The 16,747-nt window shown below is 44.3% G+C and overlaps 1 protein-coding gene across 3 annotated transcripts in view; it reads left to right on the forward strand.

Annotated features, from left to right (window-relative positions):
* ODF1 (outer dense fiber of sperm tails 1) overlaps positions 1-15,461 on the forward strand; it is a gene marked incomplete at its 5' end in the record, with an annotated part of 49,629 nt that extends 34,168 nt beyond the window's left edge. For 2 of the 3 annotated variants that reach the window (XR_013762667.1, XR_013762668.1), the window contains one exon: positions 14,950-15,066. Coding sequence is in view for 1 of the 3 variants with exons in the window: in XM_079132505.1 (XP_078988631.1) it covers positions 6,357-6,676; positions 14,950-15,391 (762 nt within the window). Of the gene's footprint in view, positions 1-6,356; positions 6,677-14,949 lie in introns of those variants that run through there. The other variant, XM_079132505.1, reaches the window with a different exon arrangement.
* Between the last annotated feature and the right edge of the window lie 1,286 nt (positions 15,462-16,747).

Below are 16,747 nucleotides of genomic sequence, written 5' to 3' on the forward strand. Positions count from 1 at the left end.
GACGCAATCCCCAGTACCCCTCCCTCCCCCACAAAAAGATTCCTTATTACCTTTAGAGCCAGAGGGTGGAACACAGTTTGTACCCCAGATAACTGTTCATCCCAGGTAAATCAGAGTGTTTGGTCAGCCTAACACCCTATCTACTCCTCAAATCATTCAAACAAAATTTTTTGTAGTGCTGGGAATTAAACCCAGGAGGTCATCCATACCAGACAAGGCCTCTGCTACTAATCTATGCCCAGCCCAGGATCCATCCTTCCTTCCTTCCTTCCTTCCTTCCTTCCTTCCTTCCTTCCTTCCTTCTCTCCTTTCTCCCTCCTTTTCTTTCTCTTTCTTTCTTTCTTTCTTCCTTCCTTCCTTTCTTCCTTCCTTCCTTCCTTCCTTCCTTCCTATTTCTTTCTTTTTTTCTTTCTTTCTTCACTTTCTTTCTTCCTTCCTTTTTCTTTCTTTCTTCTTTCTTTCTTTCTTTCTTTCTTTCTTGTTTTGGTATTAGGGATTGAACCCAGGGGTGCTCTACCACTGAGATACATCTCCAGCCCTTTAAAAAACTTTTTAAAATATTTTTGAGACAGGTCTCACTCAGTTGCTTAAGGACTCGCTAAATTACTGAGGCTGGCCTTGAGCTTGCAATCTCCTGCTTCAGTCTCCTGAGTGGCTGAGATTACAGGCATGTGCCACTATGCCTGGCTCCTCAAATACTGATGAAAAATTAGCTCATGTATTTATCTGACATGTAAATTTCGCCTGACTCCTTCTCAATAATGTCTGAATCATCAAATTTGCTGAAATAAAAAGGAAGATAGGTTCTGAGCTGCTCTCCAGCTTTCAAACTGCCAGGCAAGAGCAACCTCCCCACTGCAGCAAAGTGGACCCATTGGCACAGCTGCAAGGACAGTATTTCATGCCTTCCTCCCACTTAACGTTCACCTTGTTGCATAGGAAGGTATTTGTTTAAGATCCTATACAGCTGATGGGCTACAGGATGATAAAATTCGATAAGCCAATATGGTGGGTCACAGAAGTACTGTCACTCAAACCAGTAAGTGGGTACCTCAGCCCACGGGCAAGGCTCCATTTCTGCCATGCTTATCTGCCCAGGGTGATCCAGCTGTCACTCTCTGCTCAGTAGGAAGCTGGTCGAGAGACATAAATTTTCCAGAGCTCATAACCTGGAATTCTGACCTCAATGAACCCCATCTTGCTCTTAGGATAATGTTCATGGATGGGTCTTCCTGGGTATTTCCAGTCATTTCCCCTCGTTTGAGTCACTATCCTTTGTCCTGTACACACAGGGCCTTCAGGACGGCAACTATCCTGATGTAGCCAGAATGGGTTAAGAGGGAGGACTGAACTCACATGGGAAAATGTCCCCTGAAGCAACAATTTAGCCTGGAGTGTCCTTCCATGGTAGGTCAAAGGGGACAGGCTATCATTCCAGTTGGGTTCTTTAGTCAAAAGAAATAGAAACTGACTGACCAACTTAAGAAACTCAGGAATTTATTGGAAAGACAGAGAGGAGCTCACAAGCCCAGAGAAAAGTGAGGACCATTTTGAAAATGACAGCACAGAGCAATCAGATCCACTGTCAGAGTTCATCAGCTCCAGCCATCTTTAGGCTTCGTGTCTACCTGCCAGACCCCAGGGCCTTGACGAGGACTCGAGGACTGGATTGACCTGCTCCGCTTCTGTGCTTTTCCTTCAGCAGGACACCTTTATTGGTAGGACCTAATGGAGAAGGGTGAGAGTAGGAGAGGAGAAAGTGATTCCAGCAAAAGAAGGTGCTGTGGATGATGGGCAGGCCAAAAGCAGATGTCTATCACACAGGAAGAGTCCCCTGTGGCCTGCTTAGAGCCACGGTCTTAAAGCCCACCTGGATTTCAGAGACAGGGGACCAGGTGAGCTTAGTCATTTAGTGCAAAGCTGACGGTGTGCTAGCAGTGCGGTACTGGAAAGTGTTTCATTATAAAACTGATGATACCCTCCTCGAAGAAACTTAGAGACCACAAAAAAGTCTAGAGAACTCTGTTGTTGTTTTGGATGCTGGGAATTCGAACCCAGGGCCTTGTGCATGCATTGTACCACTGAGCTGTCCCCCTCAGGCACAGAAAAGAGAATTTAAAACACCAGCTATAATTCTACTTCTTAGTGATAACCACAGTTTTTTTAAGGGTGTTTCTCTCCTTTTTCATGAAGTGGAGATCACGCTGTGTATATGATTTGGTATTGAATGTTTAAGCATGAACATTAATCCCACAACTGCTAGAGGAATACCTTCGTGACATTGGCCTAGTGAACAGACCTGACCTGTAGCTGCCCCATCGTGGAAAAGGCAAAAGGGACACTGAGGCCCAGGAAAGTGTTGGCCAGCTTGGGAAGTGGCCAAGGCCTGCCCTTCATTCCAGAGGATGTTCTCTCTGGACACAAGCCAAGGTGCATGGGAACTTCCATGGACTCTCTTGTGTAGGGAGGGGATTGCCACCTCCTCGTTAGAGCCCATGGAAGCTCCTTGTGTTTCTGACTCAGGAGATGAGCCCATAGACTATCCTCATGGGTTTTAGTAGGTTCTGATGAATTTCAACATTGTCCATCTGACATGAATAGATCACATTTCCATCTATTCTCTACAGCAGGCGCTACCTTTTATTTAGTCACTCTAAATGATGTTAAGAATATTCTTCATGAAGAGCAAAATCACCAGCAAGGTGGTGTAAAGGGAGAATCCTAGTTGAAATACAGCCAGAGTCATCTTAATAATGCACCATGGAGATTCAGATGTGTGTATTTAAGCTCTTGAACCTGTGTATTTAACAAGTAGAAACTGAGAGTTTGCCTGTTTCAACCTTTGCTGACATTTGCTAAGGGATGGAATTCAAGGGGATAGGAGAGTTCAAAAGTCTGTCATCCAGAGCTACCGAACACCTCCTGCAATTAACTCTCAGGAGAGAGTAGCCATTTTCCTATGAGCAAGAGTTTGCCTCTCAGGATTGGGTAAAAATTGGATAAAATCTTTTTTTTTTTTTTTTTTTTTTTTTTTTTTTTTTTTTTTTTTGAGATCTCACTCTCACTATGTTGGGTAGACAGGCTCAGACTTAAAGTTCTGATTTGCCTCCTGAGTAGTCGGTACTACAACCACATGTCACTACCCCCAGCTAAAACCACTCACGAAGGGCATTGGCTTTCATCCACAAAAGAATATTTTTCGACTTTGCTGTTTGATCCATTCCGTGTGACTCGAGGGGCCAGCCTCTTGTTCCAGCACCTCCAGGGACACTTGTTTTCTTAGCTAAGACACTCATCTGCGCAAAGGGGCCTCTCAGGTCAAGGCTGGGGAACGCCAAGCCACTGGGAGAGCCAGGCTTGGTCTCGTGACACACGAGGGACTTCGGCTGGGGACGCCGGCCTCTGACTCCTCCTTCTATCAGCCTCCTGAGCTCCTTCATTCCACTTCTCCAGGTTTCTGGTCATTCACGGAACTGGGGCTCCCTAGTTCACACCTCGAGCCCAGCTTCCTTCAACTTCCAGACCCACTTAACCACAGGCCACGCCCCAGTTCTACCCCAGGGTTGTCACTAGCCCCTCCTGTTGACCACGTCCCCCAAACTTATCCCTCTTGGTTTCTTATCTCAGTGGTACCAGGAGGATGCCAACTAGAGACCTGGGAGTCACAATTGATTCCTCCCTCCATTTTTGTTCTGTCCACTAAATTGTTTAATTCATTCATTTGGTCGTTCAATGAGAAAATTTTAAGCACCTACTGTGTGCCACTTATTGCGTTAGGTATAGAGTAATCAAGATCCCTGCCCTTGTGGCTTTTAGTCTAGTTAGGGAAACGAACTAGACTAAATTAGACGAACTAGACGAATTAGACGAATAAGTTTATGTAAGAAACGTGTGGAGTTATGAGAGGGTTTGGTCTGGGGAACAGAGAAGGCTTCTTCTAGGAGGAGCATGTAAGTGGAGGTCTAAAGGATGCTTCGGGAATTAAATAGATCGAGGTTCTAGGGTGGGAGTGGAGAGTCCAATTTCCAAGCAGGCAGAGCAGCAGGTGTATAATGTCTATGCCATGGAGATTCAGATGGAGAGAGTGCAGAATGACCTTCGAGGAAGTATGTGGCCTTCTGGGGAGGCCATTGTGGCTGAGGTGCATGAACTGGAGTAATAATGATGGGAGAGGAGATTGGGGAGGTGGGCAACAACCCTATTGTCAGCATCTTATAAGGATTTTTTTTTTTTTTTTTTTTTTTGCAGTACTGAGGATGCTTTGCCACTGAGCTACAGCACAGCCCCTTTTATTTTTAACTTTGAGACAGAGTCTCCTTACATTGCTGAGGTCTCACTAAGTTGCTGAGGCTGGCCTCAAATTTGGGCTCCTCCTGCCTCAAACCTCCAGAATTGCTGGGTCACAAGTGTGTTCCGCCACACCAGTATCCTTTTTCCTTTTCTTTTCTTTCCTCTCTACCATGGAGCTACACCTCCAGTTCTGTTTATTTTTTATTTTGGGACTTTATCTTACTAAATTGCCCAGGCTGGCCTCAAATTTATGATCCTCCTGTCTCAGCCTCCCAAATCGCTGGGATTATAGACATGTACAAACACACCCAACAGATTTTAGTCCTTCTTTTAAGAGGATAGAAAAGACTGAGAACTTTTAGGTTAACAGGTGGGTGGGTGGGGAGGCTGAGAGATGATAGAGCTATATATAAAACTACTCTGGCTACGATGTAGAGAACAAACAGCTTGAGTGAGTGTGGGGGGATGCGATCCCACCAGCTTCCTCCTTGCCTATATCCCTATACCCATGATCCCCAGTCCAGACTGTTCCTGTCTCTCTCTCACTCTCTCTCTCTCTCTCTCTATCTATCTCTTGATACAGAGGATTGAACCCAGGGTGCTTATCCACTGAGCCACTTCCCTGGTTTTTAATTTTTTTTATTTTGAGACAGAGTCTCACTAAGTTGCTGAGGTCCTAACTAAATTGCTGAGGCTGGCTTTGAACTTGTGATCCTCCTGCCTCAACCTCCCAAACCGCTGGGATTACAGGCGTGTGCCGCCATACCCAGCTACCTTTCAACTTTCATCAATAAAGCAACCTAGCAAGACCCTGAGCAACTTAGACCCTGTTTCAAAATAAAAAATATCAAGTGGTAAAGCACCCCTGGGTTCAATCTCCAGTATCCCCCTCCCCGCAAAAAGACTTTCATCAATTAAAAAAGAAAACTGATGATCCTTCATTGGGCTCAAAATACAGTTCAAACTTTTTAGTCTGGCCTTCAAGTCCCTTCCAACCTGGCCATTATCTCCCTCTCTGGTGTCCACTTGTCCTCAGGTACTCTATGCTTTAGTCTGTGAAAAGGCGAGTCAGAGCCGGGCAGCAGTTCAAGGGCAAGGAGAAGTAACACAAGCCAAGTCTGAGGCTGCGTCCATGGCCCAGGAGGTCCATCCAAAGTAGAGCATGGTACACTGGTTGGGGCGAGGGTTTCAGGCCATCATCCTCAAGAGTGTCAAGGACCAACACATGGGAAACACTTGGGGACAAGGCATGTGGTGGCCTGGATGCAAGACCAGAGGTATAGTTGCTGAGAGTTGGTGACTGAGGACAGGGCTCTGAGCACAGAAGGGGCAGCTTAAGGGCAAGACCCCCACCCATGGACAACTGAGGTCCCAGGACAGCCAGGACCCCCAGCAAGCCAAGATCAGTCAGTTGAGGTGAGGCTGTGTGAGGTCCTGGGTTTGATCCCCAGCAGGGGTTGGGTGGGGGGAATGTGCAGGACTCCATATTTGGGACTCAGAAGGTCAAGGACAAAGGCTGATTGAGGAGGACTTGATAGGAGGAAGAGAACAACATGATAGTTATTTGTATTCTTCCTGCCTGGAACCAAGTGAATCCCAGAGTGCGAGAAAGGCTAAGTAAGCCTCAGGCAGGACCCAGGTAGAGGGCATTGAGGAAGGAACCAGGCAGCTCCTGCCATGGCCACACCAAGCCATGGCTCATCCTCAGAGCACACACAAGGCAGGGACGTTCAAAGTTAGCTCCATGAACCCAAGAGCCAGGATTGCTCGAGAGACCCACCCAAAGTGAAGGTGAATGAAATCTCAACATTAATGTGTTCCTGAGAGTAGCTCTGTAGCTCTAAGGAGGGCCTCTGGAGACCATGACTGGGTCTGGTTCACATGGCAACCAGAAGATTATGACATACTCAGAGGTTGGTGAGGTCACAGAACACAAGCCTTAAAGTAAGTGAACCATGTGTGCCTCATTTATTTTTAAAAGAAACCTCTGAGAAGAGCTTAGAACAATTTTTTCCCCTGAGTGCCATTTCCCAAAGGTACTCACAGAACAATAAGGTGTGACTGTAATGGCTGCACTGAGTTGTCTTTTGGACAGTGTTAGAAGGGACATAAAGAAGGTGGACAGAGAACTTAGACAATTGAGATGCATCGATGAATTCAGCACCCGATGCCTGTGCGACTTGTACATGCACCCTTACTGCTGCTGTGACCTGCACCCCTACCCGTACTGCCTGTGCTATTCCAAACGATCGCGTTCCTGCGGCCTGTGTGACCTCTACCCGTGCTGCCTGTGTGACTACAAGCTGTACTGCCTGCGCCCGTCCCTCAGGAGTTTGGAGAGGAAAGCCATCAGAGCCATCGAGGACGAAAAGAGAGAGCTTGCCAAGTGAGAGAACTCGCTTTTAGATCTTTAGAGTTGGTTGATCAGCCTGATAAGTTGGAATGGGGCGGGGGCGTAACACTTGATACTTGAACAAAGATAGAAAGCATTCAAGATAATGACTCTGGTGACTTAGGAAAGAGTTAAGGAAAGAAGAGTAAATGGGTCCATGATGGGAATTGTGAGACTCTCCAAAGACAATGTAACCATGTTGACTGGCAACGGAGTTGGTATAGCGGGAGTGCCAACTTGACAAATTAGGTGGCTTTAATGAGGGAAAGAATTAGGGGGTGTCATTAAAAAGCTATTGGAAGCAGCAAACTAAACATTTTTTCTGGTTATGAGTAAAATGATTTGAGTACATTTGGACTTACAGAAATGTCTGCAGGACAAGTAATAATAATTGATCAAATCTTTAATGTTTGCCACAGGCTTTAGGAGCAGGAGAACAAATTGAACAAAAGAGGCACTTCCTTCATTTTGTAGGAAAATCTTTCTCCCCTTCCTCCCAACTCCAGGCAAAGACTTAAAGTTCCTCTGGAGTCGCGGCCATTACGTTGGCCTCCTCTTCCAACTCCAGAAAAGTTGTACAAATAAACTAGAAAACTGAGTTGCCACTTTCTGAGTAGACTTGAGTGGGTTTTCATCGAATTAGGGAATTTAAAAAATGTTTTGGTTTTGATTCTATTTTCTTTGTTGCCTGGAGCAGAGAAGGAAACTTTTCTAACTGTCTACATAAGCCATTTAGTCTGTTACTACAGATGAAAAAGCAGGTGGAAAGCATTGTCCTCTGGCTAAGTAAATTATGGTACAGCTAAACATTGGAACCACATGTAGATGTTAAAAGGATGGACGAGGCATGTTTAGGTATCAATGTGGTAAGTGAAAAAAGCAAGTACTGAAAAACTGTGTTCAATATGGTCCTATTATTTAAAAAAGATAAACCTGGGAAAACAGATGGTGGATGGATGGGGGGTGGGTGTCTAGAGGGAGGGGGTCCCTTGACAACAGTGACAGTGGTGTTTCATCGGAAAGGGCAATAGCACAGTTATTGTCGAGTCATCAACCTTGGCCAAACATCAGGACTGGCCCTCCCTCATAGACTGGAGCATTCCCCTACAGATTCAGCCACATTCTCTTTGAACCATTGTCTATTTTGACTCCTTAGGGAATCTAGTTTATAAACTGTTCACTCTGTGAGGAAGGGCTCCTTCTGAGCAGGTCCGCTGTGGGCACAGAGCTTCCCTCTTCTCACACCCCTTGGGGGAAATAAATGCCTCCCTGTCCTTTGCCAGCAGGCTCCTTATCCCTCTTCAGGAGGCCCTATTTCTTGGTACTCAGTTGGTGGCACTTTAAGTTTCATTCCCAGCAGAGTAGTTCATAGGAGAGGTAATACTTTCTCTAGTTTGTGATACTTATTCTGACAATGTCTGGGTCTTGTGTGTGTGTGTTCCCCCAATGCCAGCAGCAGTATGTGAAGCTGGTGATTCCCTTACATTAATTCCTGGATCTTGAGCGGATAACTCCAAGACCATTTTAGAAATCACCTCCAGCTTGCTATCTTTTATCTCTCCCTAGCCACTTTTCTTCCCATTCATACTACCTTGTGAGATTTCTATGCTCTATTTCTGACAGCTTGACATCTCACTATCCAAAAGGGCTTAGTATCACCTGTAAACCTAAATCTTCAATTTTGCTGAATAGGGGTGAAAATGTTAAGCCCTGATCCCAGCTCCAATCCCAGAGGACTCGTGCTATTAATATTTTTTTCTTCCAGTAAAATACCTCTTCTTTCATATCTCTAAGCTAGCTCCTGATCCTTAATAGATCCTGATGATTAAATAGATCCAGAAATATTATGTCAATGCAATTTTTTTAAAGATAATCTTTGGTGTGAAAACTTGTCCAAGGTTTTGTGGGTTTAGAATTCATATTCACATGACCTTTAACCCTCTTACAGAATGTTGAGGAGTTGGTTAGTTATGACATGTCTTTTCAGATGTCATGCTGCATTGTCCAGAAGGTTCTTTGTTCCTTGTCTATAGCTGCCTCAGTCCCACTGAAATTACTCTCTCTACAAGAGTCAATCTGCTCTGTGTCTGGGTATTACTTTAATAATTGGTAAAAACCCTTGGCCAAAAATTTTTAAATTTCATCCATAAGTTTCTTGAACATTCCTTAGTATCTATCATTATGTGTGTGTGTGTGTGTGTGTATGTGTGTGTGTGTGTGTGTGTGTATAAAATATATGTATATATATAATAACTTTATGTATATATACATATATATGTTTTTTCTTTAGATTAGGCATAGAAGGTCCATAAGTTTCTTGAACACTCCTTAGTATCTATTATTATGTGTGTGTGTGTATATATATATAACTTTATGTATATATATACATATATATATGTTTTTTCTTTAGATTAGGCATAGAAGGTCCATAAGTTTCTTAAACATTCCTTAGTATCTATCATTATGTGTGTGTGTGTATATATATAATATATATAAAACTTTATGTATATATATACATATATATATAATATATATAACTTTATGTGTATATATATATATACACACACATATATATATATATGTTTTTTCTTTAGATTAGGCATAGAAGGTCCAACTCACTTCCATTGTTTCTTTTCTTTTTTTTTTTGTGCCCATGACCTTGTGCTTGTTCTTGTTGGAGTGGTTACTTCAAAAGCCAGTGTCAGTCAGGTATGGTGGCAAACACCTGTAATCCTAGCTACTACTTGGGAGGCTGAAGCAGGAGGATACCAAATTTGAGATCAGCCTGGGCAACTTAGCAAGACCCTGTCTCAAAGTGAAATAAAAAGGGCTGTGGGCACAGCTCAGTGGTAGACTAATTGACTACCTTGGGTACTTGCAAGGCCTTGGGTTTAATCCCCAGTACCACAGGGGTTGGGTAAGGGAGGCAGTGTCTTCCTTAGTAGGCACCCAAGTTTAGCATTTGTGTTTCTTTAGCTTCTTCAATATGCCTGTTCCTTCCCCAGTTACCTTTTGCACCCCAAGCACTAGCAGTGCCCCTGACTTTTCCTTGTTCTTCTGGATTCAGGACTAAGGTAATTGGATTTGGTTTCCTTTGGGGAAGCCACATATCAGCCTGCATTAGGTTTATATCACTGCACTTCATGGGTTTCCCTGTCCCTCTATTAAAGCAGGAGAAACAAACAAACCCCTGAGCATACAGTTTATGATCTAGTGAACAAATGCTGGGCGTGGCTCTGACACCTGGCACTAGTCCTTGTGGCCAAATGACTCTTGGTTGGCAGTTGTACCTTGAGCTACACCCTCTACCCTTGTTTGGTACCGAGAAATGAATCCTGAGGCTGAGCTTGCATCCCCTCACCTAAGCACCTGGGGTTGGCCTAAATCTCAGCAAAAAATTCCCTCAAAAACACTTCAAAAATCTGCCCTCTCATTTCTTTTCTGGACTCCCCTTCACCCTCATGAGTCTGAAGTTTTCAGTGAATCTGCTCTTAGTTAGTGAGTCTGTGCCAGACTGGGCCTTTATGGCTGATGAAAGACTGTTTTCCACAGAGAGCCAGTTCCCCTGTGTCAAGTGAGAGGCAAAAGCCTTGGCCCCTGGTTTGCCCTCTCATCACAATCTCTTTGTATCCGTTGTCTTGGAGCCCAGTCCCCCTTGGTTGCAGGGAGGAGGTGCCACCTAAGCCCCCAGCACCTCTTTCTTCCTGTGGGAGTGTCACTAGGGCCGGAAGCCAGGGGAGCTGTACCACTGAGCTCCACCTCTAGCCCTTTTTATTTTATTTTGGGTTCGGACCTCACCAAGTCACCCAGGCTGGCCTCAAACAGGCAATCCTCTTGCCTCTTGAGCAGCTGGGACGACAGCTCTATGTCACAATACCCAGCTGGCAAAAAACATTTCTATTATTTATTTGGACCTTATTGCTTAATGATCTAGGACTTGGGCCTTGGTCACTTAAAAACCCAGATTTTATCTGGGTCTTGTTTTTTATTTACTGGTGTGAAAAAATAACTACATTCTAGTAAATCAAGTGTGATATGTTGGTTTCAAAAGTTGTGTTGGGGAAGTTGTTGGGTTTTTGTTGGTTTTTTTTTTTTTGCATCAATAATACTGTTTACTTCAACAAATAAAAGCTTTCTGAAGTTGCTTCCTTTATCAGGAAAGAAAGAAAGGAAAAACACCTCAGGTTGTGGGTAAGTCTGTTTAAGGAAGGAACGATGAAGAAGAATACTCATCCTTTATTTGAGTGAAATCTATGTACCCAGTACTTCACATTCGTTCAATTCTCTTAGGGTCCCTTTGGGCCACTATTAATGAATCAGATCCAGGGGCAACGTTCTTGATCACTAGGACATCATAGAGCCCTGACCTGAAGACACATTCACCTGAATCAGAAGTTCCTGTGCTTCACCACCTGGATAGTGGTTCTCAAAGTGTGGTCCCTGGATTAGCATTAGCAACAACACCTGGAACTTATTAGAAATGCAAATTATCAACTCCACACCAGACCTACTAAATCTGAAACTCTGGGGGGTGGGACCCAGACACCTGTGTTTTATCCAGCTCTGCAGGGAAGTCAGACACAGCTGCACCACACTACCCAATGCAAAAGTCTGGGGAAGAGAGAAAAGGCAGGAAAAGAGGGGAGAGGGAAAAGAAAGGAGAAAAGAAAGGGAAGGATGTGTTTGAATGGGTCTTCGGAAGAAGTCTAAACGCAGAAGAAAAGCAAAGTATTCCAACAAAGCTTAAAGGAAGGCCTGCTTCCCCTTGCTCTCGGGTGGATATAGTAATTTCTGACATCTTTTTTACTTTATTAATCACAGGATGAATATTAGTTATATCTATCTGTAAGAAGATGGCTGCTTACATAGCTCATCATGGGTGTGGGTGGTGTGTTTCACATTCAGGAGTGTGGTCTGATGTGCAGGTGAAACTCCGCTGCAGCAGAGCGAAAAGGACCGGCAGCGTGCAGACACAGGTGCCTGTGATCTGAAGCTGTCCCCAGCTGTTCTGAGTCTTCAACGGAGAACCAAAGGAACTGATTGTCCTGTGTGTACAGCAGCTAAACTCCATCTCAGTGATAAAAGCATAGGAGGCCATCTCCCTTTGCCTAGAAACCCAGAGAGCTATGGGAAATCCCATTTAGGCTGATGGGTTCCTCACCAGGAAGAAGTCAAGTTGCAAGTTCAGAGTTGAGTCTGATGAGCAAAATGTGATTCTGGCAAGTTCCCTTAAACCCACACATTCTTGCTAATAACCACTGAGCTAAAAGCAAGAAGAGACCTGACCTGGCCAAGAGTGTTAGGCAATTTCTCAAAAGACCCCCAGTGTAGGACAGCTGTACAACTGCTGCAGGGCCAAAGAAGCCAAAGTGGTAGGAATAGGGGAGAGAGGGGGAATCCAGAAACAAAATACAGGAAGCTGTACCTGGGATCCAGGCATCTAAGAGGAGATGGCCCAGGAGTTGGCCTTGTCTGATGGGTCCAACTCCCAGAACCACCTAGATGTCAGGAAGGCTTAGTCTGGCAGAATCAGCCCAGGCAGTTGCTGGGGCCCTAGAAATCCTGCTTGGAGTCTTTGACCCTCTTTTATTAGGTCAAGCCCCCCATCTTTACAGCAGGATTTGGTGCTGTTTGACTCCGCCCACATGCACACAGTGGAGATTCTGAAAAACCGAGTGTCTACTCTGCTCTGTGCTTCACTTATGGCCTTGGCTGTTCTGCTTCCAGCTCTGATTTTAGTTTTTTGGTACTAGGGATTGGACCCAGGGACACTTTACTACTGAGTCACGCCCCCAGCCCTTTTTATTTTTATTTTGAAACAGGGTCTCACTAAGTTGCTGAGAGTCTTGATAGGTGGCTGAGGTCGGCCTTGAAGTTACAATCCTCCCATCTCAGCCTCCTGAGTCACTGGTATTATAGGCATACCCAGCTTCAAGGTATGATCTATCCAGACAGGGCAATGTGCCTAGAGTTTGCACTGTTTCCTGCATTTTTGTGAGCTATTCTCTGCCCATCCAAGGAGATAATGTGCTTGATCTCTGACTTGGCGCTCAAAGAGCAATTTCAGAGTCTAGTTCTCTTCCTTTCGTCTTAGTATGGCCTAGGGTATCCCAGTTTACCCAGAGCAAAAAAGATTACTGTACCCCTGCCACCCTCAGGTTCCTGCGGTTAGGGGTGGAAATGGAGCTGAGTGACTGACAGTCCTCTGGGTATAGTACTCAAGTTGTTTTTGTTTACCTCAGTGTCTTGTCTTCTAGAACCAAATTCTACTTTTTCATCTTGTTATTAGCCATTAAGAATCTTGGTTTAGGACTGGGGATGTAGTTCAGTTGATAGTGTGCTTGTCTCTCATGCACAAGGCCCTGGGTTCGTATCCCCAGCACCCCACACACCCAAAAAGGGTCTTGGTTTATAATTTTCAGTACAAGCGGATCACAGTATTAAACCAATCCTGTGAAGGCTTGTCTAGTGAAAAGTGGAGATTAAATTCAGTATGCATAGCATGAATTTAAGAACACATACAAAACCCTGCATGTAAACACACACACACACACACACACACACACACACACACACACACAAGAAAGTATAACACCAAAAAAGTTGTGTTGTATGAGATTATGAGTATTTTTAAAATATTTCATTTTTTATATTTTCTGGACCTGAGTAACTAATGTAACAAAAGAAGTAAATGTTTAAACAAAATTTAGCATAAAAATGTGATACAGTGATGATCACCTGTGCATCACAGTTATTGTGAAGATTAAATGGAATAATTCTTTTAACATGCTTAGCACTTTCCATGACATATCGTAAGCAAACAGCAACAACCACAAAAACAGACAAAAGCCTAGCATCTTAACTATGTGCCAATCGCCTTTGCAAATATTTTTCATGCATTAACTAATTTAAGCCTCACAACAACATAATGAGGTAGGAGACTACTTATTGTCCCAGTTTTACAGATGAGAAAACTATGACACAAAGAAGTTAAGAAACTTATCCACATGGCAGAGCTGAAATTTAAGTATTGCTATGCTATGAGTCTGTGTTCTTGGGCACTTGACTTTACTAGCTCTCAATGTATCCTAACTTATCAATCAGTGTGAGCTGCTGTTAATATCTTATTGTTAAGGACTTACATGGTAGGACATGAGTAGCAACAGTCAGCTTCTCTAGGAACCATGACAATGGCATTTGACAACCAGCTCTGATTTGTAGCATTTTCCACTTACCGTGGTGTAAATATTCCCACCATGACTGATTTTGAAATATCAATGTGGAATCACTAAATGAGGAGCTGGGAAAAGAAGCACACAATGAGCTATTGCAACCTGGTTCCCAACCAGCAACTGGTGGGTGGTTCCATTTCTGATGGACACAGCCCTGACAAAAGTTCTGGATTCTTGCTGGTATACCACTCCACTAGAATCTGGAGCCACCTCACAGCAGCAAGAGGAGCCAGGCCCAATGGGCAGAACCAGGCCAGATCTCTCCTGGCCTGTCATTTGCTAATGGAGCTTTTCAAGTCAAGTGTCTGTGTGATTGTCCAGTGGCAGAGTTGACAGTCATACTTTTATTTTTATTTTTATACAGGATCTTACTGTGTTTCCCAGGTGGTGGGTCTCAAATTCTTGGGCTCAAGCAAACCATCTGTCTTTTCACATAGCTGGGACTACAGGTGCATATCTGTGCACACCTAGCTTTGACAGACATCTTAAGCATGTAGTGTTTAAACGGTATCTTTTCAGTGGCATCCCATTAAGAAAAATACCGTCTATATTTAATTGCTGTAACAATAATGATAATGGTAATATTAAAGCAAGATTTGCAACATGCCAAGCTTAGTGTTAAGTAAAATGCTATCTCATCTAATCTTCCAACCGTGCTGTGATGTAGGTATTATTATTATCTCTACTGATGAGGAAACTGAAGCACAGAGAGGTTAAGGAACCCATCCAAGATTCCATAACTAATAGGAGGAGCTAGATTGAAACTTAAGAGAAAGGTTTGAATGGGTAAGCACCTATCTGTCCTTAACAGAGACTGACCTATAGGGCAGTGTGAGTCACCAAGTGGGACTCTCCCTTTTTACCTTATACATGTCTGTAAATTTGATTTTTCATGATGACTAGCGTTAGCTTTTGCTATTAAAGAGAGAGAGAGAGAGAGAGAGAGAGAGAGATTCAAATATGGTTTCTCAGGCTGGGTCTGAGATCTAAGGTCTGAGCTGCTTCCTCTCACCAGGTCCTTTTTCTCAATTCCAGGCTCAGAAGAACAACAAATAGAATCCTGGCCTCCTCTTGCTGTAGCAGTAACATCCTGGGGTCAGTGAACGTGTGTGGCTTTGAACCTGATCAAGTCAAAGTGCGAGTGAAGGACGGAAAGGTGTGTGTGTCGGCCGAACGGGAGAACAGGTACGACTGCCTCGGATCCAAAAAGTACAGCTATATGAACATCTGCAAAGAGTTCAGCCTGCCGCCATGTGTAGACGAGAAGGACGTAACGTACTCCTACGGGCTCGGCAGTTGTGTCAAGATCGAGTCTCCCTGCTACCCTTGCACTTCCCCCTGCAACCCCTGCAGCCCCTGCGGCCCCTGCGGCCCCTGCAGTCCCTGCGGCCCCTGCGGCCCTTGCAACCCCTGCGACCCCTGCAATCCCTGCTACCCCTGTGGAAGCCGATTCTCCTGTAGGAAAATGATTTTGTAAATTGTGCTTAGGAACCCATGTCTTAGCCCAAGTCAGGTACTCCAGCCAGGCAGCTCTTCCAGCATTTCTCTTCCCCTTCCCACTGCCCTTGTTGTTCAAGTACATAGGAAACTAAATACATAACTGCAATCCACTGCTGTCGTGTGCAAGTCTTTTTGTTCCGCCTACTATGGGAGCTCTGCAGAGTTAGTGGGCATTGGAAGAATGAATGGATGGGATGCTGAGATCCGCTCTCCTGGGTTGTCCTCCATACCTCACCACCTCCAAGTTCCAGGAAGCATCCTTAGACAGTCTTTCCAACTGATCCAATGAAACGGCCCGGCCCTAAAACCACACTGCCACAGCCGACACTGGGTACTCTGTGTACTGAAGACAATCACTTTTTATTTTTCCTTTTAGTGGTGCTGGGGATTGAACCCAGATGTGCTCTGCCACAAAACTACATCACAGCCCTTTTTATTTTTATTTTGAGACAGGGTCTCACTCAACCGATCAGGCAGGCCTTGAATTTGCCATCCTCCTGCCTCAGCCTCCCGAGTCGCTGGCGTTGCAGGCACCACCACACCTGACTCTATGGCAGCTGTCTCTTCCCCTTAATTCCTGAAACTGGTTTTAGGCATGGAAGTTCAGCTCAAAGTTCAGGAGTGGAAAAGTACAGCTTTCCCAAGATGATAGCATAGTTCTCCTGAATTTGGATCTTCATGGACAGAACCACCGAGCTCTTCTTGATTGTGAGGACAGAAAAAGGAGTAAAGGAAAAACAAGATGAGGGGAAGGGATGGTTTCAAACCTGACTCTGAGCTTGGTAACTTGAGAAGCTGAGGCAGGAGAATTGCAAATTCAAGGCCTTGATCCTGTCTCTAAATAAATAAATAAATAAATAAATGGCCAGGGATGTAACTCAGTGTTAAAGCATCCCTGGATTCAATCCCCATACCACGAACAAAACAAAACAAAACAAACTCTGACTCTTAGAGGGAACATAAAACCCTCTAGTTTGCATAGTAAGTCTTTTCATTAGCCTTAGCTGCATAAGGGTTGAAGTGGTGATTCTCAGCCTTCACTGCACATGGGAATTTCTTGAGAAGCTTTAAAAATATGCATGCTGGAGCTGGGTCTATAGCTCAGTGATAGAGCAGTTGCCTAGCATTTGCAAGGCCCTGGGTTTGATCCCAGTACTCCGGAGGGGAAAAAAGCCAAACCAAAAGATTTTTGGTACTGGGGATTGAACCCATAGTCTCAAGCACACTAGGCAAGCACTCTACCACTGAGTTACATTGCAAATCTTTTTTCCTTTATCTTATTCTTTTTTTTTTTTTTTTTTTTTGAGACAAGTTCTCACGAAGTTTTCCAGGC

The sequence above is a fragment of the Sciurus vulgaris genome (genome assembly GCF_902686455.1).
Source record: "Sciurus vulgaris genome assembly, chromosome: 1".
Taxonomy (NCBI): Eukaryota; Metazoa; Chordata; class Mammalia; order Rodentia; family Sciuridae; genus Sciurus; species Sciurus vulgaris.